Genomic DNA, 26,774 nt, shown 5'->3' on the forward strand with positions numbered 1-26,774 from the left:
TGCTTCCTGTCTGAAGCCATAAAGCAACAAATTTCTAGCTGACAAAATTGGCTTCCTTTGTCTAGCAATCAATATGCCCCCAACCAATTGTGTGTTTGATCCTCAATGGCAATCTTCCAATTAAATAATAGCACTTGCATAGCGCCGCCTTCGAATCTTTTGCAGAGAATGGAGGGTGGAGTTTAATGGTTAATTGAGCAAGTTTTTTACTAAGTTGAATTCCCATTTGCCGAAATTACTCGGCCTAAGCATCTAAACGACGAATACATTTATCGATGATTTTCCGAGAAATACCTATTAGTTCCGATTTCCAAACTTTCTGTACAGTTCCTAACTATGGCAGATGCTCGTGTTTACAAAATTCCTAAACACATAAATTGTAAATAATGGCACAGTGTTTTGTTGGATTAATTATAATAATTTTATTTTATGCTTTCCAGTGGTTTATAGAGAAATATCAGCGAATAAACTGATAATTTCACTGTTTCTAACTAACGGTGAAAATTAAAAGTGATAATTATCAAAAATTTCACTGTTTACTGTGAAATGATGTCATTTTTTTGACGAAATGACGTCATTATCCCAGCAAATTCTTTAGTCAAACTCTTTAATAATATATATAAACTGTGAAAAAATCATAAAATAAACAGAAAATGTGTTGGGATTCGGTGGAATATCGATTTTTTAATTCACTCGTGATCATAGAAAATAAATTTTTTTACTAGTGGATGTGCCAGTCGTAAAAATATTATTTTCTATGATCACTTGTGAATTAAATGATAAAATATCTAATTTGAAATCGGGGTTTGTTTAATATTATTAACATGTGTAACAATATAGTTGCGTCACAGACTCGGAAATAAATTTGATGGGGTCGCAATTTTACTGACACTGATTTTCCTATTGTCTGTAATTTTACCTGACTTATAAGTGCACATACACAAAATGTCATATTTTCTAACTATTTTTTATACCCCCGACGTAGGAGTGGGTAGACATGAGTTTTTACGGTAGATTTTAGCCAAACTATGAGAAAACTTGGCTTACTGTATGTGCTTAAAGTATCATCCCAGATAAGTCTGTGCAGTCCCCCACATTCTAATCTTGGCCGATACTTTCCTTCTATACTGGACTTTTGATTACAAGAGACTTCCTTTACTTCAGAAAGTGTTGACCCTGGTAAACTTGTGCAGACTGCACTGGCTAATATGGGACTTTTTATGCACATGCATTATGCCCAGTTTTCTTAGGATCATATAGTTGTAAAAATGGTCGAGTGCTTCACTACAGTACTGCTATCCTCATGTTGTCTAGACCATAAAAGCGTCTGACATTGCCACAGTGAAGAAGCTGGGTAAACCGCCACATCTGATCATGCGCATCATGGACGCTGTTCTCATTCTGTTCCAAAAGAAGATAGACACAGTCACTGCTGATCCAGAGAAGCCTTGCCCTAAACCATCATGGAGTGAATCTCTCAAGGTTTTCTATATGAGTTTCCTACATGTACTCATTTAACCTTTGTTTAAATAAAATTAACAACTTTTCGATGTTCACTTCCTAAATCTAGAAAGCAGGTTATTAATTTGCATCATCGTTTAGATGCATGCAAAAACTTAAAGTAAGATGGCACAATTTAAGAAGACTTCAACATGTATTACTTAAACTAGCATTTAATATTGTTCATTTTTTAAACTAACCGCAAAATAAAGTTTCACCTATGAACAATAGGCTGTTTAAAGACTAATGTGCACCTTTTTAGATTATCACACGATTCTTTTGTATTACTTCAGACCTAGAATATGTTACAGGTGCGCCGACTGTAATTTCTATAAGATGTCACACCTACTGTAATTTCCATAAGATGTCGGACACTCTTAATTTAAAAACCCTTATTTTAAGCCCAAATAATTATTTTGATAACTTTATTTTTTAACATCCACATTTTTATCCATTTATGCCCATAATTTTTTCCTTTTACATTTTATGTGACAGTCATATTCTAAAATATTTCCAACCTGTTTGTATTAATTTGGTGACACATCTTACATGTCATTTTTATAACCAGATGACAGTCATTAATTAAGGTAGCGCACCCCTAATGGGCACATATCCAAATATAATTTAATTAATTATTTTCCTAATCAGCATCATTTCACTGAACTACATGCAAATTTGTAGGTAGGCTTTCCATGCTTTAAAAAAAATATACCGATTATTTCAAAACCACCCTCACACTCGGCTTCTGTCCAGTTTATTTTCACCCCTGGGGTATATAAAAGTTTCATAATGCATTCAAATTTCCAAATATGGGCATGCAGTTGGTGTGTATAGATGCAGTAAAGGTGTTTAAAATTTAAACAAGATGAAATAAGTATTCTTTCACAGACATTTATTTTGTACAAATTTTTTATCTATGGAATAGCTCCATGAAATGTAAGTGATTTCAGCCAAGTAAAAATTGGGTCGGTTAAAAACAAAGTGTCATAAAATTCAAAATAGTATCATTAAAGTTATATTTTAAACTAATTTTTTATAGAAACACTATATACAGCAAAAATACCAAGAAATAGACAGATTTACCGTTTACTTTTTGAAATAAAAATGCAACATGCATCATTCGTATTTTCAGCAGTAAATTACCCAATTTAGCCATATAACGTTTTAATTTTAAAAATTGAAGGATGTGCATACAAATTTCAACATATTTAACAATAAACACAGCTTATATGCTATATTAAATCAAATTACGTTAGAAAAGAAATAAAACGCGTCGCAAAAAGTATGCGATGTCGGCAGGATTCGAACCTGCGCGTGAAGATCCCAAAAGATTTCTAGTCCATCGCCTTAACCACTCGGCCACGACAACTTCACATCAGTGCAACCTTAAATTAGATATCCATAAGTTAACAGGTAAAAAGGCTCGTCAATCTTTGAAGTAATCGCTAAATCATATTTTTCAGATGATCATTGAAGATCGGCAATGATCGTAAAATAAATCGTGGAAAATCATTAGAGGTGCGCTACCTTAAGTGTACCATGTCATAAGCCTTATTAAGAAAATAACCATGTGCAATAAACAATCGTAACACATTCTGTGACATAGTAAATTAAAGAGCGGTATGATAAGTCCATAGCTTCAGTAAAAGTGTGTAGGATAAAGATCTCCCTGACTTGCGCAGTCCCTTTAAATTTGAGGGTGGCGGACAGCTCTGCAGTATTGGACAAAAGCTCTCTGGTGATTGAACTATCCTATTGAAACCTTTATTTTAGCTGATGAGTGGCTCAGGTTTCCTGCAGAGCTTGATCGCCTTTCCTAAGGACACGATCAATGGAGAGACAGTGGAGCTGCTGGAGCCATATCTCCGTATGGAGGACTATAACATGGAGACCGCCAAGAAAGTCTGCAGCAATGTTGCTGGACTGCTGTCCTGGTCTACTGCTATGGCCTTCTTCTATGGCATCAACAAGGAAGTGCTGCCACTTAAGGTACAAGCATAAAGAAACTTCAGTTGACATTTGTTCAATGTAACACTTTAGAGGTGATAGCAGTTTTAAATAATTGACCACAAATGTTTACTATTTGGAAATGGTGTCTCATGTGTTACACTTTTTTCCCAAGCTTAATAGTGAGGGTCTCAGACATCAAGTAAAAACTGTAACTTCGCCATTGATTATGTTATTTGTAAATTATTTGTTATGTGTTCACCATGTGAGACTGTGTGGCACTCATAAATCCTCTGTCTCAAGCTTCAAGGTCAAAAGTCAAGTTTTAGCATTATACAGCTTACTAAGACTACAATTTCAGTATGCAATTAACATAACATTTTCCACAAATGTTAGTCATTTGCAGATGGTAAGATCTATCTCAGTATAGCAAAGGTCAATGTCACATGCTCTTAATATGTTGTCAACAGGCATCCAAGTTTCATTTATTTTTTCATAAATGCTTTTTTTAAAGCCACATTTTTGTTACTTTTTAAACTATAGTCTATTGCTTTTTGTCTTCATCATCAGTAAACAATATTGGTTTGATATTATATATCTTGCCCAGTTATAGTCAGAATTGATTGCTCGGGGAGTAACACGTAGACGTAATATTGACTACATGTTTGTTTACTTGTAGGCTAATTTAGCTGTTCAAGAGGCAAGATTAGGTGTAGCATCTGCTGAATTGAACAAAGCTCAAGGGCAGTTGGATGAAAAACAGAAAGAACTGGATGCAGTACAAGCATTGTATGATGCTGCAATGAAAGAAAAGCAGGTATGCAGGGCTAAAGGCCTTTAAGTCTTATGGGAGATCATAATGCTAATATCATGAAGAAAGAAACTATAAGTTGTCTAAAATATCTTGGTTTTTGTTTAAAAAAAACACCTATTTATGTTTATGTACATTAAATAGTAACTTGGAACACATGTTATAATTTGTATGATGTTCAGAAATCTTCCTGAAAAATGCAAACAGACAACCATAATAATGTTAAAGCTTTTTCCCAAAGATGCGCTCATAATATAACAGTGTTAAGGGTAAGGTGCATGATCCATGAAAACGACAAAAATGTTGTTTTTCATGTGTATTATTATTAAAGTACAAACAAACAAGGCATGTTCAATATTCCATGTTTTGATTATCCCCTTCTCCATAAGCAGTCATTATGTATTCTTTGAATGTGTATTTAAGGAACTAATGGATGATGCCCAGTCTTGTAAGCGCAGGATGGTGGCTGCGTCTGCACTCATTGGTGGTTTGGCTGGAGAGAAAACTCGCTGGACTGAACAGAGCAAGCAGTTCAAGTCACAAATTGACAGGTTCTTTGGTTAATTTTCGATGTTACTTCATGCTTCATGTTCTAAGGAGAGATTGTGGGTGACATGAAACTTGTGTTGATTAGATTCTAGATAGCCAACTTTAAGCCATTTTGAATTTGTTAAATTTTGTAGAGGCAACAGTTTCCATACATACAAATATTTATACAGTCTACTCTCGTTATCTCGACATCGGATATGTCGATTTTCTTGATATGATAAAAGTAAGCTCAATGTCCAAACTTTTTCCTTCTTCATCTCTATAAATAAACTTCGCATATCTAGATTTTCGTTATGTCGAATAATTCGATATCTCGATATAACAATTTGTCCCGAGTCCCGATTTTACATGTATTTACTGTGGTCTCGAAGTGCGCATTACTGTCCCAGTGTCGGCAAAAATGATTTTTTTTTCTTTTGATACTCCCTGTTTCCGCTTGGCCTGGCTGCTTCCGATACTGTGTGGTAGATAATTGATCCGTTAATTGCATCAATGACCACACATGTGAAATGTCGTGAGCAATTAACAATTGAGTAAGGCCTGTCACTTTATAACCTGTGGATTTATTTTATCCTGTACAAACAATCGATTGAACTTTTCATTTCAAACTACAAAATGTACAGTTCGGTATTCCGGAACGTGATTTACGCATGTTCAGATGAAAAACTTTTGATTGGACGTCAATTGCATCATAACTTTAAAAAGCAACATTACTGGATGTTAACTCGAAAGTTTAGAAAATGATAACCGCATGTGTTAATGCAATTCATTTACACTTAAAACGTCGTTTTATGCATTTAAATAGCTAATTAAATCGTGCCTCGTAAAAATGCATATATATCAGGAAAAAAATAGGGTAGTAGAGAGTATTATGCCACATGGTGACGGCTTGAGTTAGACCACTTAGCAGCTAGATATTAAAAAGAAGGTATATTTTCGTCTCATTTTTTCTTTGAAAACGCCTAATAGGATATCTCGAACTCTCGTTATCTTGATATTTTTTTCTTGTTCCCGCCGACTTCAAGATGACGAGAGTAGACTGTACTTGATGAGGTTTGGCATTAAATTTTCTATTACAAAGTTCAAATGGGTTACTTCATTATATGCAAAAAAGCTGTTAGTTGGACCTCTTATATGAATGCTTGTCCTTCAAAGTACATTTACATTAAATTTAGATGAAACTATTCAAACTTCATTTTCAAAAAAATATTATTTTTTTTGTCTGATTCAATATTTATTTAAACAAAATATATAATTGCCAACTTCTTATATAATGTGCAAAATGACTGACTGGTGGTCAGTTTGCATATATCTCGAGCATTAAAAATATTTCACATTTTGTATTCATTTCGTTTGAATGAAACTTCTAATGCTTCATATCCATAAGGAGTTGTAAGGCTAAACCTCTTTTTAACATGTGTGAAATTAATTTGAGGCTTATAAATCACATGAATTGATAGATTATTTGTACTTCAAACTCAGGTTTCTACTGTTGAAGAAAAGTCTTTTGGTAGAACATTTTTAACAGTTAAACACAACTTCATGTCTTACATTGCAATGTTTGCTCTAAATTTATGGGGACATTTAAGTATGTATAATAATAAGAACAAATGTAAATTTGCCAGTCATAAAGTTCTAACAAAACAAGGGTATTCATGTTTCGAAGTAATAATTACAAAACTGTTTGTCCAGTGTGTCTGAGAGATTTCTTGTATGTTACATCGTGATGCATCTCTTCTATCTGACAGGCTGGTAGGGGACGTGCTGCTGTGCACAGGTTTCCTGTCATACTCTGGGCCATTTAACCAGGAGTTCCGCAACAAGCTCATCTCCAACTGGCAGAAGGAAATGTTCAACAGGCGCATCCCATTCACCACAGATCTCAACCTGATCAATATGCTGGTGGACAACGCCACTGTAAGTGACCAGATGTTTCAGTTGTACTGTTTGAGCATTGTTGTGGAAAAAATCGGGCTTAATGCATGGGGCTAATTAGGTAAGACACTTTCCTCTTTTATGGATTTTTTGTTTACAGAAGTATCTTTTTAACGAGTTGGAAAGTGTTGTCCCTTCGTAGCCTGTGTAGATTGTACGGCCTTATCCTATATGACACATTACATTACATACATGCATTTAGCCCAGTTTTCGCAGAAAGAGGCTCATTTTTTCCAGGTGTCTTGAACTTCAGTTTGATTTAGAGAAAGTGAAAAACAAGTGAGCTATCAAATGTTTAATAAGGAGCCAATTTATGTAGTTTCAATTGACTTCAGTTGCTGTTGAGCCATAAGCATCATTCAAATGATTAATTTGTAAACAGTGTCAAGAAACTCTCAGACATGGCAAAAGACCGTCTCACTTAGCATTCCAAACAAGCCTATGAGGAGATAAAATTCACAGGCCAGTTGTAAATTTCACAGGCCTCAAATATAAGCGTTTTACCCAGGTGGGCATTAAGCATGGTAAAGTAAATTCAAAAAGAGCATTTCAATGCATGTCTGATTCAAGAATGGCCAAAAAATAGCTTATTTTTTCAGTGTGAGGATAATATTTTCACCTTTAAAAGCACATAATTTACACATTAATCCATACTAATTATGTGATGTCTGTTGTTAATTAGATTGTCATTTGTCATTGTTGCTGAATATCGTTATTTCGTTTTATTGTCCTTCATCTTGGATGCATGTTTTTTTGTGCAACACTATGTAAAATTGTATCTGTCAGTCTTTCTTCAAGACAACTTGAGACGCTTCGTTAACGTTTGGAATCATTCTCCGAATTTATCGATACTGCAGTTTGATACTGTTGATTTGTGGCTGGGAACGACATTTTAACAGGGTTCGCACAGACCTTGAAAAGTGCTTGAAAATCAAGGTTTATCTTGAAAAGTGCTTAAAAACGATCTGGAGTGCTTAAAAGTGCTTATTTTCAACCTTAGCCTTGAAAAGTGCTTAAAAAGTGCTTGAATTTGGCTGGAAAAGTGCTTGAAAAACGGATAAAAATATTTATTTTCCATGAGTCGGAAGTCTTAGTTTTTTTCATGACTTATGACGGTTTTTACGATCTGTTCATACGGGCAGGTACTAGATCAGTACGGGTTGGTACGGGTTTTAGAACGTAAGGGAGGCAACTACTACTTATCTTCCGCCAATTGGTCTACTTCGGTTTTTGTTGTACGCATTATGCCATTACGGTGCTGACAAGTTGAAATATGCCAGTGAATAAGTGCATTTTTCAGAAAGGGTGGCTTTTGAAGTACCCATGGGTTGTTGACAATGCCGATTCTAAAGTCAAAGCATCTTGTAAAGAACGCAGAACAGGTATAGAGATCGACAGTGTGGGGGGATCGGCTGGCTAAATGCAGTTAGTCTGTGAAGCAAATTCATTTGGTTAACCCAATTCATTCAGACGTACTGCAAAAGACAAAAGACAAAAAAGTTGCACTTGACTGATTGTCAAATAAATTAGATGATACTGTGATGAAACTGCAATCTATTTGAATGAGTGCAGACTCTCAGTCTGAACATATACAGTACACTATTGCATCTACAACAGATTTTACATGTACATGTGTACCTGCTGTAGAAAATTACTTAATAAGTATAATTTTTACAAGCCTCAATTAATACATGGCATTTTATATTGCCGTTGCGAGATTCTGTACATTTGTAGTTTTCTATTTTTACATCAGAATTAATTTGTATCAGATGCATAATTGTCTTTAACATTTTGTAGCAGCTATATTATACCACTGGAATATCTGTTATGAACATTTAGATTACATAATGATATTCAATACAAATAACAGGTTTTTTTGTGTATGTGTAATGCCTTGGTCAATTATTATATCATAATGAAATATCTTACTTTTGATTAACAGTTGTTACTGTAGCAGGGTAGTGCAGACTGTTGAACTTCACATAGAATGTTAGGCAAGAAGAGACCAATTTAGCAAAAATATTGTCAGTATTGGCCACAGAATAATATACAGTTTTCAGAATGTCGGACTAAAAAAGTGCTTGAATTTGGATTTTTTCCCTTGAAAAGTGCTAAAAAAGTGCTTGAATTTCATTGGAGAAAATCTGTATGAATCTTAATGTAATAAATACTGACCTGCTATCCTATAGCTTTTACCTATCTGGTCAAAAAATGACTTTCAGTTAAGCATATATTATGAAAGTGCTATACTGAAAAATCAAAATCTGAAATTTGAGCATCGGATTCCTAAAATTGACAAAGTTATTTCATTTTTTGTATTTGCATGTCAGAAACACTGATTTGCGCGATTTTGTATGAAATGACGTTTCAATACAACAAAATGATGTTTTAATTCTTCCAGTATTAGTTCATGTTATGCTGATCAGTTTGTGTTGATAATTACTCAATTGTGTGTGTATGGCAATGACAGTCATTAAGTATGACTTGCATATAATTAATTGTATGATTATAAAGCATTAATTCTCATAGTTGCCATGGAAACAAAAAATGTTCTTTTTTTAAATGTATTGCAGTCATTGAAATTGAGATTTAAATCTACAAGCAAGTCGGGCTAGAACTATTGCATACATGCCATACGTCCCGGATTGTCCGGGACAGTCCCGGAAATGAAGAACTTGTCCCGCTGTCCCAGAAATCTGTTAAATGTCCCGGAATTTACAAAATCCATATATACATGTACCTTATCTTAGGCTTAACTGCACCTCGAATCTTTGTATATCTGCAGCGTCTCCATGACAATGCCTACCCGAATAGGCAGACTACGCTACGGGTCAAAATCGATCAATTAACAGGGGTCCTGTTATCATATAGATTGTCTCACGTTCGCGGTCAAACCGAAAAGGCGGCATTGTTCAATGTGGTTGTTAATTGACTTTAATCTACTACGTCATTATTTCCCGCTGCGTAAGGGCAAAGGATAGTTGTTCACACATCTAAAGTCCAACATCGCTGAGTTTAAAATTAAAAAGCAGTATGTATTGTGAATTGATTTGAGTTGACGATCTAACGGTACTGTATTGTTGTATTTTTTATTATATAAATGTTATAAATGAATAAAGGCGTATCAACAACTACGCGTTACACACCAGTCTTAATAACAATAACGCAGTGACGTCACCATCTATGTTTAGAACGCTTACACTGAAAACACGTGGCTTGTATCTAGTAACGGAAGTAGTAATGTTAAATTTGACGTTAATAGATCAAGTGTATTTCGGATAGGCTTTCGAACTTTTGCAATTAACGATGCGAAACAAAAAAAACGTACCAAAAATGCATATGTCTATAAATATCGCTACATTTTATACATGTCCCGGAAAATCGGCAAAAGTCCCGGACAATTTAACTCAATGTCCCGGAATTGGTCTGAAAAATTATGGCATGTATGACTATGGGAATTTGAACAAGCCCGAGTCAAATTTTATAGGCCCAAACATTTTTGTTAAAAATGCAGATAAACATAACATAAAACATCCAAAGAAGCATTCATTTATTCAATCTTTAGAATACAATACAAATCTCTTATTAATTTCATCCTCATCCAAGTTAGTTTCCTCGTCATCTGAGCCCGCCTCTTTCGGATCCTGAAATAAGAAGAAATTAATTTCACACACGGATTTCAATCAAATCACAATTATAAATATATACATTAAGTTTAGGTAAAAAATTAGCAGAAAGTTATCCCATATATCCATGTGAAAGAGAGAGCAAACCTGAACCACCCGAAAATATATAAGCAATTAAGTGCCAGGTTATTCTACAAAAAGCCAGTTGACAAATGCGTCAATCACAGTTACCTCAGATTTGCATTCCTCAACGACGTACTTGAATGACAACTGTTCGGCCATTACTCTCTGTGTCCCGAACGCAACGCAAAACATTTATTTTACATAATAGTAATCCGGGAATCACAAAAACATGCGCTTTATGCGCAGTAATCCAATTATCGGCTGATTGCCCAGCACGTGTGCGCAGTGTGTTAAAACATAAGCGGCTGTTGATTTAAGCGGCTCAAAACTTTGTTTACAAATATTGAAAATGAAAGTGGAACTCGTTTTCTGTTTAATGAATTGTACAAGCACGTCGGGCTTGTATAATAGGGGTTTCCTACAAGCCCCAAAGAAAAAATACTAGTTTTTTGCTGTCTGACTAGTGCGAATTTCGACGACTGGTATTGTCATTTTAAAGAATTTAAGACACAAAATAACAAGAAAATATGTTCTGGATAGCTATTTAACATCACAATCTTGTTTGTAGTAAACTAAATGTATGCATATTGTAAGAAAAAAGTTGTGCATTCAGAAATAAAACATATTGTAAAGCAACGGACTTGAAACTAAAACAAACGACTGCTCATGATACAATTTCATGATATAATTTTTGTTGAGCATCTATGCTGTCAAACATTTATTTATTAAGCACTTCTATTTTATTGAAAGATTGATAAAATTAATGAAAAATAATAGTTGCTATGAAAACAATAATTTGTAAATTGCATATATATGCTACCAACAATGTTCTTACATTAAAAATACTATTAATCTGATCATACTTGTAGAAAGGAAATAATATTTACTCATTTCATACGTAGAGGTACAAAACATGCTTTTTAACTAATACAAAATTAAAGCAACAAGCACTACATATTCAATGGCAAGCTGCACCATAGAACTTGAAACAACAAAATATGTTCGTTTACTGGTAAAAAAGAGCATACCTGTACACATTACATGAACATATACGTCTACACATGTTCAGGAAAACAGCTTATCATAAGTATCATGGGAAAACACAAATTTAAGAAAATTGACATTTGTTAAAGGGAGACTATACGATTTTGATATGCGTTAAAATGTAATATATTGATAAAAATATGTTACAATAACACAAAAAAAAATAGGAAAGAAAAATAATACATTGGAGACGAATTTTATAAAATGCAGCAAAGACAAATTAGCAACCCGAGCCGATTGTGACGAAGATATTTTTCATACACACTTTCCTACAATAACCGAAGCATTTGTCTTTTTATAAGGATCGGAGTTAGTGTTTGTGTGTTGCATGAATAGATATCGTTGCAGGAAATTAAAATGATCCATAAAACTTAATTTAGATTCACATCGTACATGCATGATGTACATGCTGGCGAATTCGATTGTACAGACATTTTTGATTTCAGAATTAAATATCTTGCTTTTTAAAATAGTTTTCTAAAAATGTCTTCCAGTTCAATAACACTATCGGCTTTGATGGATCATTTATGCGTTGTGGAATGTTATGCCCTGACCGAGAAGATGCTTTAACTGTATTAGCAATGTCCTCCATACATTCAGCATCTGATGTGCGCCACTTAATTTTCCACACACCAAAGTGCCAATTCGGTGTGAATTTGGTATGTCCAAGTTACATCATGCTTAATGAAACAGACTCACGCAGACCTGAAATGATATGTCAAAAAAATTAGTATAAATTGTTTAATCCCTTTCACAATGTTACAACCATAAAAGATTCAATCCAATATGACTTATACATTTTGTAATTGATGGAAACAATCGACCAAAGTGCTTACCAAATATTATAAAAAGTACAATTGTCTCTTAACACTTCACATAATTATACATTGAATATGGTTATATTTTGCAGAAAAACAATGACTGTTTGATTACCTGTCAACACTCTCCGCAAACAATATCCAAGAATGGTGTTGTTTTTATTCTGCCCGACAGCATTGTCAAAGTGAATCTGCATAAAAACATTGCTTTTTTTAAATAAGTAATATAATTTTCAATTGAGATTATTGCTATGAAAACATTTATGAATGAATGGACACATAGTTATGTAATGTTCAGCAGCAAAATGTACTAATATTTTTTATTTTTTTTTAATAAATAATTAAAATAAATAGAGTAACTTATGTACATAAAGTAACAATTATTACAAAAGCAAAGCTGTATAAATAAAGTTAACATTTCCAATGAAAAGAAAAACACAATATTTTTATAAATCTCAGAGTGTATATTTGAGCAAATAATTACCTCTGCACGTTTTTCTTCATTGCCAAAGTGACAAAAATAATGGTGCACCAAACTTGTGATACAATCGTTACCTTTCCCAGGCATTTCGGACTCTTCAATCAGATAGAATGCTTGTCTTCCTGTAATATAATTTAATGTACATTACAAGACCTTTTTGAAATGAAAACTGGAAATAAAGTGCTTTTATTACACCTGCATACAAGATTTTTCACTAAAACAATGTATAATACAATTACACTTTCATTGTTAAATTAAAATTACAAAAAAAACTTGTAATAATGCAGTATATCAACAGGTGTTAGTCTAATAGTAATGCAGCGATTGTTCCCTTCTTTATAAAGTACCCGTAAAAGGTACTTTCCCGATTGAAGAAAAACTACAAAAATTCCAATTTTGTTCCTAAAGTGCATTTATCTGATAGTTGACAAATAAAATGAGCACTTACACTGAACATTTCAAGCCAAAATGAATGTAAATCAATATTTGAGTTCATTTTTGCTTTTAATACAAATAATTAAGACAAAACTGATTCCCAATTGGTAAATTTCATGAAGCAAATTTTCCCAATTTCAGGTTTTTTCCCGCTAATTTTTCCCAATTGGTATGGTACAGGTACTTTTCCCAGTTGGGGAAGAAAAATCGCTGTAGTGCAATGTTATAACAATTACATATTGTGAAGATATTTTAAACCAAGCATAACCATAACATACCTGTTCCTTCAGCGCACATCCCAAACACATGGCACTTTCTTGGTGTGGCAAAGTAGATCTGTCCCACTTGCATAGCGTGATGAGGGTAGTGCACAGACTGGGCAAAATCCCATGAGAAGTGTTGTGTGGCATCTAGTTAACATGGTTCTGCAACTGTAAACAAAATTCGCCCAATTGAATTAAGTGAATTATAAAATGTATATACCTGTACATATTTTAATAGTTGTTTCCCAATATGTGCAGCACCATATAAATGAATGTTCAGCATTTAAGACATCACAACAAGGCAAATTTCATAAAGCGCTGTTTTGAAAACAATTCATCACTAATGTTGTATTATTTGGATAACTGATCAACTTGTGCAAGCTCATTTAAAAATACGTAATCAGTTTGTGACAATTCGTATGGAATGGTAGATTGTTGAGAATAAATGTCACTATTTTGGCATGTCATTCTTTTAAAAACTTCACGTAACTGTCATTGAATCACAAACCAAACGACATTTTTAGACAACTTTTGTGTTAAAATTCCAATTATCACGTACAATCACAAATTGTAAAGCCAACCCAATTATAACAGTGGCAATAAACACTAGATGTGCTTCAATGAATATTGAATACATTATTTGCAGAAGAATTTCCTATTGTTTGACAGAAATACAACCAAAAAAGAAAGCAAAACTAACCTTTTAAAACAAGGAAGTTTATCCAGTAAATGCTGCGGTCACACCGTGCCGTAGTGTACGACGGGTTATTAATCAGCTATTGGTTAAACTATACTAATGTTTTCGTTAAAAAACCTTAACATAATCACTCCTAAGTTAATTCTTTGATTGCTTCGGAAAATAAATAAAAGAAATCAGATAATCTTCGCAATAAATGCGTGTGAAAATTACACGAAAAAGTTGTCACGACTTTGTAACATTTTTTCTCGTTAACAACGTCAGCGCCAAAGGGGTCAAAGTCTCGTTCCCAGACACATTTCATGAAATTTGACGAGAATGACCTTTTTATTTCCGGAAATATCATGAACCGGTAATCACAAAATATAATTGTTGTAAAAACTGCAAGACGGTTACAATATTTGGAAGCAAAAATTACCGGACAGTAAGTCCGACGATATTGCATTTCCCCATGTCTGCACTCTACATTCAAGGGCTGTGTGCTATTTCAGGTTGGTGAATGGAACATTCAGGGTCTGCCAAATGATGACCTGTCTGTACAGAATGGTATTATCACTACCAAGGCCACCAGATACCCTCTGCTGATAGACCCACAGGGCCAGGGAAAGAACTGGATCAGGAATAGGGAAAAGGAACGTGAATTACAGGTAACAATCAATAAGTACACAAATGGGTTGCATTTATCTTGTTGGTTTGTTTGATTGTTCAACAGGTTGGCTCGGTGAGTTTGTAGGACTACTAATTAAAGGATTGCGAGTTCAATCCCCTGCCAGGCCACATACTTGTGCGAGGATTTTCTTCTTTTCTACTGCCTTTTTCGCTTCTTCATATTTATTAATTAGATAGTCAGTGATCTTCCGATATACAATCAACCAAAACAATTTGTTAGATTGAAAATGCAAGCATTTGTTTTTGACAAAATTCAGCATGCATGTTAAAATACTCTCTCTTTGCTACCTTTCATGTACACATTCCCTGTGCAGTTGACATCTCTAAACCACAAGTATTTCCGCTCCCACCTTGAGGATTCCTTGTCACTGGGTCGCCCATTGTTGATTGAGGATGTAATGGAGGAACTAGATCCAGCCTTGGATAACGTGCTCGAGAAAAACTTCATTAAGTCCGGATCTACATTCAAGGTATTTGTGCTGCACATTCATCAATGCTTAAAATTATAATGCATTCGTATATTTAATATTTCCTGTTTAAAAAAACGACTGTCCAAGCAGGCTTGCTGCAGTGGGCAGACATAGTTAATATAATTGTCCATAGCATAACTTTGTCCAGTATGGATGGATTTGCAAATAACTTGCCTTTAGTCATCGGTATAATGGAGTTAGAACCACGTCCAAGTACAAGGGTAAAATTCAAGGTTAAATATCAATTTAAGGAAATTAGCACTTTATACTTTGTCTAGTTCATCCAGAATGGATTGATTTTAAAGCAGCTTGCAATAAGTGATAAGCATGATAAGACAGAATTTCCAGGGCAAAAACAAGGATCCAAGGTCACATGTAAAATTAAGGTAATTTATAATTCACAATTTGTTTGGAAAGTGTTGATTGGCATATAAAGTAATAGTAAAATGGTACTTAAGCTTTGCACTAGCTGGTTTTATCAATACCCCTATAATTTCACAAATAACATCTGGTGTGTAAAATTGTTCAGAATCTCATATCTACGAGAATAATGCCTTCCAAAATAAAAAAAATATGTTTATTAGCAAGCAATTACATGTCTTTTTGGAATGCCTGGTGTATGTAATACTATCCAAAAGAAAAAAAAGTGAATTAGCAAACAATTACATGTCTTTTTGGGATGCTCATTGTAAGTGATACTTAAAACTTGTTACATACTGAAATATTCTATTTGTGAGTTATTTTTTGCAGTTATACTGTGTTTTTTATTTATGCCCCCGAAGGTTTCGGGGGCATATAGTGATTGCACTGTTCGTCTGTCTGTTCGTCCGTCTGTCTGTCACACTTTTTTTTTAAATGCTCATAATTTCTATAAAAAAAAAAGGTTTGAAATTTTGTCCCAAGATACGTGCTCATGATAAAATTAAGTTAGCCGAAGAAACATTTAAATACAGTAGGCGTTTAAGACTTAAAGAATTTTTCAATGACTTAAATAACCCTGATACCCAGTCTAATATTATTAATAATGATGAAGACTTTCAACGGCCATTCTTCAATAAACGCGAATCTACGTTTACTCCATTCGCCGGTAGAGACATGTACCTTGACTTTTATATCACAGCTATCACAGAAGAAATATTACAGTCCGCTAGTAAAAAACGACAGTATAGTAATATTACTAAGGAGGAACTAGCTTCACTTCGAAAACTGTCCCAAGATGATAGCATTGTTATCAAGAAAGCCGACAAATCTAACACTATTGTGATTATGAACAAAATAGATTACAAAAATGAAGTTTTACGTCAACTAAACAATGTAATTCATTATGAAAAACTACCCAGCGACCCATCAGAAAATGTAAAAAAATGTATCATCAATTGCATTGCAGATATACAAAAATCACATGCCAGCATTGAAAACGAATTTGATGCGTTACCACTGGATATAAGGTCTCCATTTTTCTACATTTTACCAAAGATTCACAAAGAAACAAATGAAAATCTTCCGCTTAAATACCCCGGTCGTCCAATTGTGTCAGCATGTAATTCACCTACGGAGAATATTTCGAAATATATAGACTCCATTCTCAAACCATACATGTTTGAATTGCCGTCTTTCATCAAAGATACAACAGACTTCATAAAAAAGCTCAAAAATAAGACAGTTAATAGTAAAGAAACCTATCTCGTCACTCTAGACGTGTCATCGCTTTACACGAACATCCCACACGACGATGGAATCAAGGCTTGTGAAGAATTTTTACATAATGGCAACATTAATAGCAACATAGTTTCTAAATTGTTACGACTTGTACTTGAAAATAACTATTTTCAATTTGATGATGATTTCTATTTGCAAAAAATGGGTACGGCTATGGGTAGTCCAATGGCGCCAGCATATGCCTCTCTATTTATGGGAAAACTTGAAAAAGACTTCCTTAAAATATGTGAACATAAACCGACACTGTGGTTTCGCTTTTTAGATGATATATTTATGATTTGGGACCACTCTTTAGAGAAGCTTGAATTGTTTATTGAAGAATTAAACCGTTTTCACCCCAACATGAAGTTTACGTATTCTGCTTCTAAGAAAATCGTGTCTTTTCTCGATGTGGCTGTTTCTATTAATGACGACTTAACACTTCAAACAGATATACACATAAAGGAGACCAATAACCACCAATATCTTGACTATACGTCATGCCACCCTAAACAGTGTAAGGACGGAATACCATACAGTCAGGCGAAGCGATATAGACGTATTATATCGGATGACAACAGTTTTAAATCGTCACTTCAAGACCTCAAGCATCATTTCAAACAGCGAGATTATCCGGAAAAAATTATCGATTGTGCATTTGAAAAAGTTTCTGCTCTATCTCAAGAAGACGCATTACAGTCCTGCAATAAAGCAAAAACAAAAGTTATCCCATTTACAGTGGAATATAATCCGTCATTGCCAAACATAGGAGCCGCAATAAACAAGTATTGGGACTTACTTAACCTGTCACAGAAAGAAGAAGTGAAAAGTGTGCATGAAACTTATAAGCCAATACTGGCGTTTAAAAGGCCTAATAATATAGGAAACTTCATTACACGTGCTCAGTTTACGAACAGTTTGAACAGTTCACGTGCGTCCAGTGCCTGTGGAAGAACACGTTGCTCCCATTGTAAATCCATACACGTTGGAGAAAAATTTAAAAGTACAGTAACAGGCGAGCAATTTAATTTACAGAAGAATATGAATTGTGCATCTAAAGATGTAATATACCTCATTACATGTAAACAGTGTAAGAAACAGTACGTTGGACAAACCATGCAACCGGTGTCAAAAAGAATGAACAGTCATCGATTTGACATAAGAAACTTTTCTAACCCTGAATTTTCAACTTTGGTCGCATCACATTTTAATGAAGATCACCACAGCGCAAATGACTTTTCCTTTATGCCAATTGATGTTGTTAATAACAACATAGATCGTCTATGTAAAGAAACTTACTATATACATAGACTTAAAACATTACACCCTAATGGTATGAATAACAAAGTTCTTTTTAACATAAAAGACTAGCTCTTCAATTTAATTAAGCTTACTTTTGTTTTTTCCTATTAGTATTTTTATATATAATTTTATAGGAAATTGTGTATTCTTGAATCCGAAAGTTAAGCTTAATTTAATTAACGTTCATTTTATTGACGTACATTTTCCCGCATTTTAATGTACGTTAAGTCAATGACGTAACATCCGCTTTCTGTTATTATTTGTATTATCCTGATGAAGGCGTAAGCCGAAACGTTGATAAAAAAGGAAAGAAAAATATGTGTTTTTGTTGGATTTATCATACTATATCATAATTTCTATGTCGCTTCAGATGTAACCTTCATATTTGGTATGCAAGTGTATATAGACAAGGCCTTTCCACATGCACACACATTTTTACCCCTTTCACCTTGACCTTGAATTTAGGCGTTTAGGTTTCGAAATCTGCATATAGGTTTCATAAAATGCTCATAAGAAGTACCTTCATATTTGGTATGCATGTGTATATGAACAAGGCCTTTCCATACGCACTCAAATTGTAACCCCTTTCACCTTGACCTTGAACTTAGGGACCACGATTATATTCGAAATCTGCATTTAGGTTTTGAAAAAAGCTCATAACTTCTATGTCGCTTCAGATGTAACTTTCATATTTGGTATGCATGTGTATATGGATAAGGCCTTTCCATACGCACACAAATTTTTACCCCTTTCACCTTGACCTTGAACAAAGGGTCTGCATTTAGGTTTCGAAAAATGCTCATAAGAAGTACCTTCATATTTGGTATGCATGTGTATATGAACAAAGCCTTTCCATATGCACACAAATTTTAACCCCTTTGACCTTGAACTTAGAGTCCCCGTTTAGGTTTCGAAATCTGCGTTTAGGTAACCAAAAATGCTTAATACTTATATGTTGCTTCAGATGTTACCTTCATATTTGGTATGCATGTGTATATGGAAAAGACCTTACCAGACACACACAATTCTTGACCTCTGTGGCCATGACCTTGAACTTAGGGTCGGCATTTAGGTTTTGAAAAGTTGTTCTGTCTTACATAACTATCAAAGCTTTTTTGGGGGCATATGTCATCCTATGGAGACAGCTCTTGTTTTATTGTTGAAATAAAAATTAAACTCGAAATACATGGGGCCCATTGATTTCTTAAAAAAACAACAACATGTGCAATAAATTCATAAAACTATTTCTGTTGTAGGTGAAAGTTGGTGACAAGGAATGTGACATAATGAAGGGTTTCTATTTATACATCACCACCAAGTTGGCCAACCCAGCATACACACCAGAGGTAACATTTCCTCTCTGGTAAATCTACCACAAGTTGTTTTTCCATGAGACCTGTTATGTTAAATGGTTACCATTCAAAATTAAGAAAATGTGCATCTTTAATAATCCTCTTAAACATTTTAATAAAGATGTTAATATTTATACCCCACAGCACAATTAAGTTGTATGTGGGGAATATTAGATTAAGGTTGTCTGTCTGTTGTTTTGTTTTCAGATTTTTTTGTCTCAAACATACCCAGAAAACTATGAGAGGTATCAACATTTTACTTCATAGCCAGAAAGATCTATTTGATGGGGCACAATGATCATTACTTTGCATCTATGTTTTGAGTTATTATCTTTTGTTAATTTATGAAATATTAAATGAGGAAGATATTGCAAACTGTACTTGGTATAAACTTCATGGGTATGTAGATCTCAATAATGGGAAGGGCAATTCCAAGCAAGACAATGACAGTTATAGTTAGATATTCATCTTATCTGTATAATTCTTTATTATTGTTTTAATAGGTGAGTGCCAGAACATCCATTATAGACTTTACAGTCACCATGAAGGGCCTGGAAGACCAACTGCTTGGCAGAGTTATACTCACAGAGAAACAGGTAACAATATCAGCTCCATTCTTGGACAACTGGGCTTAATGCATGTGTGTAAATTGCAGTCTCAGATTAGTCTGTGTAGGCGGAGTATGTTGTACCACATTAGCCTGTGTAAACTGCACAGGCTTATCTCGGACGACACTTCGCACATGCATTTAGCCAAGTTTTCCAAGAATGACGGTCTCATGGACCGATACATGTGAGTTGTATCCCTTGTGGAATATTTTTTTTCTTAAATGTTAATTGTTGTAATATTTATTATATTGATTAATGTAATCATAGTGAAAACTCATTTTATTTACTGTAAAACTGTTTTGTCCTAGCTTGTTATGGTTTATTATAGAAGAATTTTGCATTTAGGAATTAGAGGCTGAAAGAGTGAAGCTGATGGAGGATGTCACAGCTAACAAGCGCAAGATGAAACAACTGGAGGACAATCTGCTGTACAAACTCACCAGTACAAAGGTAAGCTGAACGCCACTTAAGATAGAATTCACACATTTCTAAGTTATTTGCTCATGAACATAACTTACAAACCTAGGTGGGGTATTGGTCACAATCGTGACAATGCTTTATTTTTGTTCCATATAGTATTGAACTATAGAAAAATATCAGTAAAGAAAAAAGGCAAGTCACTGCTTTTTGGTTCTCAGTTAATAGAGAATACTAGGTTAGTGCCGAATAAAGCAAAGTTTATTTTGCGAGGCTTAGAAAATCTGAACCACCAGCATAGGCGAGTGGTTCAGATTTTTGTGCCGAGCAAAATAAACTTTGCTTTATTCGGCACTGACAGTATTAGATTTATCCCATCAATTTTCTTAGTCGTAAATTATTTCTTTAAAAATAGAATAGGAAAATCGAACTACACGGAAAATCCCAAAGTTATTTTAAGCAAACATTGTTTCATCATTTTAATCATGCCGAGCCTAATACATTACAAAAAGATCAGTAACTAACCTGTTTTTCTGTTTATCATACCTCTATGTCCCCGATTTTTAAGAAATAATGAAAAAAACACTTAACAACTGCGGCTTTAGCGTGAAAGAACATGCATTGTGTCGTATGACGTGTTAATAATGACGTCACGAGTACGCGCACTTAATATTTGTTAATAGTGTTTTTTTTGCTTTATGAGTTAAAAATATATTACATCTTGGTATCAAATTGTTTGTGTTGTTGAATCTGATTCGATTTTACTAAAAATGATTATAGTTGATTCCGAGTAATATGACCATTCTCCGCTGCGTGTGACAGCTATATTTCAGCACTGCCAAAATAGAGGAAAATTTATTCCACAGTGGTTTATTTCGACAATGCACGTCTGATGATGGGATAAAATATATCATATTAATGCAATAAACTGGTATTGAAACTGTGAAAAAAAGACTATGGCTCCTGTGAGATTGCCCAATATCATGTACATGATGGTTAAAGTGATATTATGGGCATCTAACAGTTTATAGGTGTCTATCGCAACCGTTGTTTATTTTGGGTGTTTTCACTTCATGTACACTTATATTTGTTAATGCAGCATTGAAATACTAAAACAATATCCCAGAAAGAGAAAAATAATGCATTTGAATATCACCCGTACTTTCGTTTTGACAACTGACGACAGAAATGATTCGATGTACGATGTGAGTCTAAATGTAGTTTTCATGCACATTCGTTCATACAACACAAAGACAAAATTTTGTTTTACGGATTATTTCGGCTTAGAGGACTGGGTGAGTCATGTAAAATATCGAATATGATATATATTTTTTATAAACAACTGGTAGCAAGATGAATTGCAGATAATTGGTCAGTAACCACATTTAAACAAACTCTTTTGACCTGTTAATTCTTTTCAGCTCAATTCAACAATGAAAAATGCCCATAATATCACTTTAAATTCATAACAAGCCAATGTGTTAAATTCTCATGCAATAAGTCCTTATATGGAAATGGAGACAATGTACAGGGTATTAATTGAATCCCTTTCAAGTGAAGATGTTACATGCTCTTACACCAAAAAATGAACAAATGTTCTATATGTAAAACATTTACCTGACAAATTTAGTTCAACAGGTTGACAAACAAGACATGTAAATTAGCTACAATAGTAACAACACATTTGACTTTGTGAACCTTCTTGAGTATCAATCTGGGAAAGTTGGGTTAAATGCATGTGCGTTAAGTTTCGTCCCAGTGTGCACAGGCTTTTCAGGGTTAACACTTACCGCCTAAAGTGGAATTTTTGCTAATAAGAGACTTCCTTTCAACAAAAATACCATACCATTGTTTCATCCCTGATAAGCCTGTGCTGACTTCACAGGTAATTTGGGACAAAACTTTACACACATGAATCAAACTGAGTTTTTCCAGAGCGCAGTTAACTTTGAATGGATCTAACTATTCTGTTTGCAGGGTTCCCTAGTGGATGATGAGTCCCTGATCACTGTACTGGCAGTAACCAAGGTGACTGCTGCAGAGGTCAGTGAAAAACTCACTGTAGCAGCAGAGACTGAAATCAAAATCAATGAGGCCAGAGAAGAATTTAGGCCAGGTAAATGATTTTGTATAATACTAGTCTTCAAAAATTGCACTATTTTATTTTATTTTAATGTTTAACTTCATTCGCAAACCAATGGATAAGTCTGATGTCATTCAGCCACAGCTCGAGACGCTCTGTTAGCACTCATCAGAAATTCATGTAGTGTAATTTAAACGTTCTCAACTGTTTCTTTCTGGTTAACAATAATGTTACCATATTTACAAATGTATTTGAATTTTACTGTAAAACATAAAAGAGAATATTGGGGGGAAATAAATCTTTTGAGGAAAATTCTTGCTGTTTTTTTCTGACATTGAGGCTAAAGATTTTGTTCAAGGGGCAATTAAGATTTTTCTTGATAAAGGCGTGTGGCAGCTTTTGTCTCTGAAAAGGGTCATGCGTTGCTTCAAATGTTGAGCAGCACCGCGCCAAAAAGTCATGCCTGATACACTATAAATAAACTTCAATAACGCATTGTTTTGTTTCCATTGCAGTTGCTACAAGAGGAAGTATCCTATATTTCTTGATGTGTGACATGACTATAGTCAACAGAATGTACCAGACATCATTGGTACAGTTCCTGGGAATATTTGATCTGTCCATGGCAAGGTAATGCTGTGTTATAAAGATACAGAAAGACCACTTAAATGTTTTAATATTACTTTGCCTATAGATTTGTTTTCTGTTTATCGGCATGTGTTGCATTATAGCAGTCTAAAATATTGCCATACTGTATATAACACATTTGAAAAAAAGACTTAAGGGTATGATTATAACAATTGTACTCTTTTTTAGTGGTTATACAGTTAAAATAGTCCAGTGTGTTTTTCAAAAGAACTGAACATTTAGCAAAAGCAATTTATACATACTGCATGCAAATCTTTGTTATTCAGATTTGTTTTTCTTGTACACTTCAAGTTTGATAAGAGTCTATTTGAAAACTAAGAGGTATCATCTTCAAACTTTATAGGTAGATAGATTTCTCAGTGCATACTAATAGACATAACAATAGGCATAACTCTTGCTTCCATTTTTGTATAGTTATTTCCATCTTTTTATACTGAAATTGTGTCCAGAACAAAACTTGAAATCTAACACAGGAATCAGCTCAAAATTGCATACAGTAGGTAAGCAGATCTAATTGAGGGGATGCGCAATGTACAAGAGCCAGAACTCTGTCTTACATATTTTAAATGATATTTCTTATGGTTGATTTATTGCATTGAAATTATGTATGGTATATTTTTCGGTGTAGCTGTATTAAGCCAGATTTTCACCTTACCTGACCTTTGTAAGTGTCCAATAGAATTCAAATAAAATTTCCCGCGGCTAGGTACAAATGAATACACTTTATTTATTCCATTAGCTGATTTGAGTATACCACCAGAACATTGGAAACATATCCGCGTCTTTGTAACACTGTTTTACCGCATGAAACAATTTTATCTCTAATGAAAAGGCTTAATAAATAGAACAGTTAAACACTCAATTCTCGACATCAATTCAGTTTGTGTGTGCACCTTGTTTTTCAGAGGATTGCCAGGGCAAAAGCGTTTATACTTAAAGGCTATGTTCTTATATTTAGTACTTACTTCCATATTCATGTTAACATGTAAAAGTATAAAGAGCAGTGGAAGCGAGGTCTCACTTTAATGCATTGCATTTTAACCTGCGAGATATCAGCCAGGGTCAATTCGTGTGTGAATGTCAGAGTTTATATACTGGTCATCACCGGAGTTTGCGGCCAGTAAAATAATCATTATATAATAAAGACGCTATCCGTGAACTAGGTGACCTGGAATTTTCTTTAGACCAGAATATGTTAAATGAAGATATTCAGCAATATAATTATGGTATGTCAATAATAGATTCTTAATGTGTTTTTAACAATACAATGATAAAAATTATTTTTGATTAATTTAACAATAATTATTCCACCATATTGACTAATGTATAAAGCATGAGCGTGATGATTCTCAATACTGTTAATAATCGAATCAAATAGCAATGCCCAACAAACCACTAAAACAGGTTTGTTCGAAGAACGCGCCTATAAATACGGTTACTTCACGTGTGGCCGGTTGACTCATATGTTTTAATTTTACTTCCATTCTTCTTTTGGTTTTCTGTTTTGTATCTATAGGTTTATGACCAGCAATATGTAATAATGTAAAATAAGCTGCGAAAACTCGGCTTAACATCCCGTACTGCATGTGATGCAGCTAAGAACTGCTCAGAAAAAGACATTCCCTATCCTTGATCTCATTCATTGAACTATCAACGCCGTTTATCTTTTTTTTTTAAAGATATTTCTTGTTCAAACTATACAAGGTTTTAGCTTGAAATTTCATATGCAGATCTAAAAGAAGGTGAGTGGAAAAAAGCATAACTTCTGCTTTTATAATTTTACAGTTTTTGCCCTTGTGATTTTTTTATACAGGACATATCTTGACTATCATACCAGGAATCAAGAAAAAAAATCATTGAGAGAAACTTGCACTAATGGATAACAAGTTCTAAAACCTATACTAGCAATGACCACTGATAAAGAAGTAAGCTGGAGGTTGGACAGGAATATCTGGGGCATTACATTGACAGTTCTCGTTAATTCCAGATCTGACAAGAACCCTGTTCCTACAAAAAGGATACAAAACATCATTGACTACCTCACCTACGAGTCCTTCCGCTACACTTGTCGAGGACTGTATGAGTCACACAAGTTCCTGTTTGTACTTCTGATGACATTAAAGATTGACCTCCAACAGGGCAAAGTCAAACATGATGAATTTCAGACTTTCATCAAAGGTAAACTTAACTTTGTCCATGCCAGGCCTATTTCTTTTAACTTAATACCAGAAATTTTAAAAAGAATGAACAACCATGCTAAAATTTTGGGAATGAGTTACATAAACAACAATGTCATGAACCGGCATTTTAGATTTGATCTGTTTATTTGAAAGCAAGAACACAAGATTTACTTAAATATTTTTTATTTATATTTACTAAAATAATGTCAAATAATGATGAGAAATTGGGTGACATATTTGGGTTTTCTTTATATACGAAATATTGACAAGTATATCAGTGGCAAGTATGCATGACGGTCAAAAGATTAAATATTTGGATCTGGTGTATGTTTAAAAACAAAGGGAGAACGATGCTGTCGACACAAGCCTTAGGCTGTATTTGCATTATTTATTTGTATCACAATGCTGATTAGCGTGCACATACCCAGTCCTATGTTGTAATTCAGCCAATCAGAAATAAACACGCATAGAACACTGACCAATGGGATTCATAACAGAGTTTCATGAGGCAGATGTTAGAGGGGAATAGGGCAGTTAGCGTTTAGACTTGGAGGCGTACGGATCGAGAAAGATACGATCATGTAGCTATCAGACTGTATTTGTATAACCGGAAATATTAGTTAAGTCAGACATTAAATTGGACTAGAAACTGATACATGGCGTTGTTGAATATTTTATCCTACATTATGCAGAGAAACCAACATAAAAGAGAGGGACCGACTTGTCCCATGCGTTACCCGAGAAAATGGTAGTTAATGCAAATCTCGTCATCTTGGCAATTCGCGCATGACGAGATATCGAATGATAGGCTACACACTGGTAATTTAAGAGTAAAGAACATTGCTAGTAACTATGTGTCGTCTATGAACTATGAACGATTACGGGACACAGGACGTTAAATGGTGCTTGTGAACCAAGGATTCGAACAAAGAAATACTTCCACTTACGATTACGAAGCCATGAAAAACAACGCAAAGAAACTCCGTTTCGGCAACTTCTGTAACCAGTAACAACGACCGTGAGCCGGGAACAACGACATCAGACCGCACATATTCTGCAACTTCCGGTGAGTGACTGTTTTATTTCCTAACGCTTGTATCAAAATGGCAAATCAAATA

At 34.2% G+C, this 26,774-nt stretch overlaps 1 protein-coding gene across 1 annotated transcript in view; it reads left to right on the forward strand.

The window, feature by feature from the left end:
* The first annotated feature begins 336 nt into the window (after positions 1–336).
* The window catches only part of LOC127840429 (dynein axonemal heavy chain 8-like), a 57,671-nt gene continuing 31,233 nt past the window's right edge, over positions 337–26,774 (forward strand). The window contains exons 1-14 of the mRNA XM_052368846.1: positions 337–351; positions 1,315–1,482; positions 3,274–3,489; positions 4,127–4,264; positions 4,682–4,809; positions 6,556–6,724; positions 14,721–14,876; positions 15,213–15,368; positions 19,625–19,714; positions 20,224–20,316; positions 20,674–20,778; positions 22,723–22,861; positions 23,344–23,458; positions 25,464–25,654. Coding sequence (XP_052224806.1) covers positions 337–351; positions 1,315–1,482; positions 3,274–3,489; positions 4,127–4,264; positions 4,682–4,809; positions 6,556–6,724; positions 14,721–14,876; positions 15,213–15,368; positions 19,625–19,714; positions 20,224–20,316; positions 20,674–20,778; positions 22,723–22,861; positions 23,344–23,458; positions 25,464–25,654 — 1,879 coding nt within the window. The remainder of the gene's footprint in view (positions 352–1,314; positions 1,483–3,273; positions 3,490–4,126; positions 4,265–4,681; positions 4,810–6,555; positions 6,725–14,720; positions 14,877–15,212; positions 15,369–19,624; positions 19,715–20,223; positions 20,317–20,673; positions 20,779–22,722; positions 22,862–23,343; positions 23,459–25,463; positions 25,655–26,774) is intronic.

This window comes from Dreissena polymorpha, chromosome 8 (assembly GCF_020536995.1).
Source record: "Dreissena polymorpha isolate Duluth1 chromosome 8, UMN_Dpol_1.0, whole genome shotgun sequence".
Classification (NCBI taxonomy): Eukaryota; Metazoa; Mollusca; class Bivalvia; order Myida; family Dreissenidae; genus Dreissena; species Dreissena polymorpha.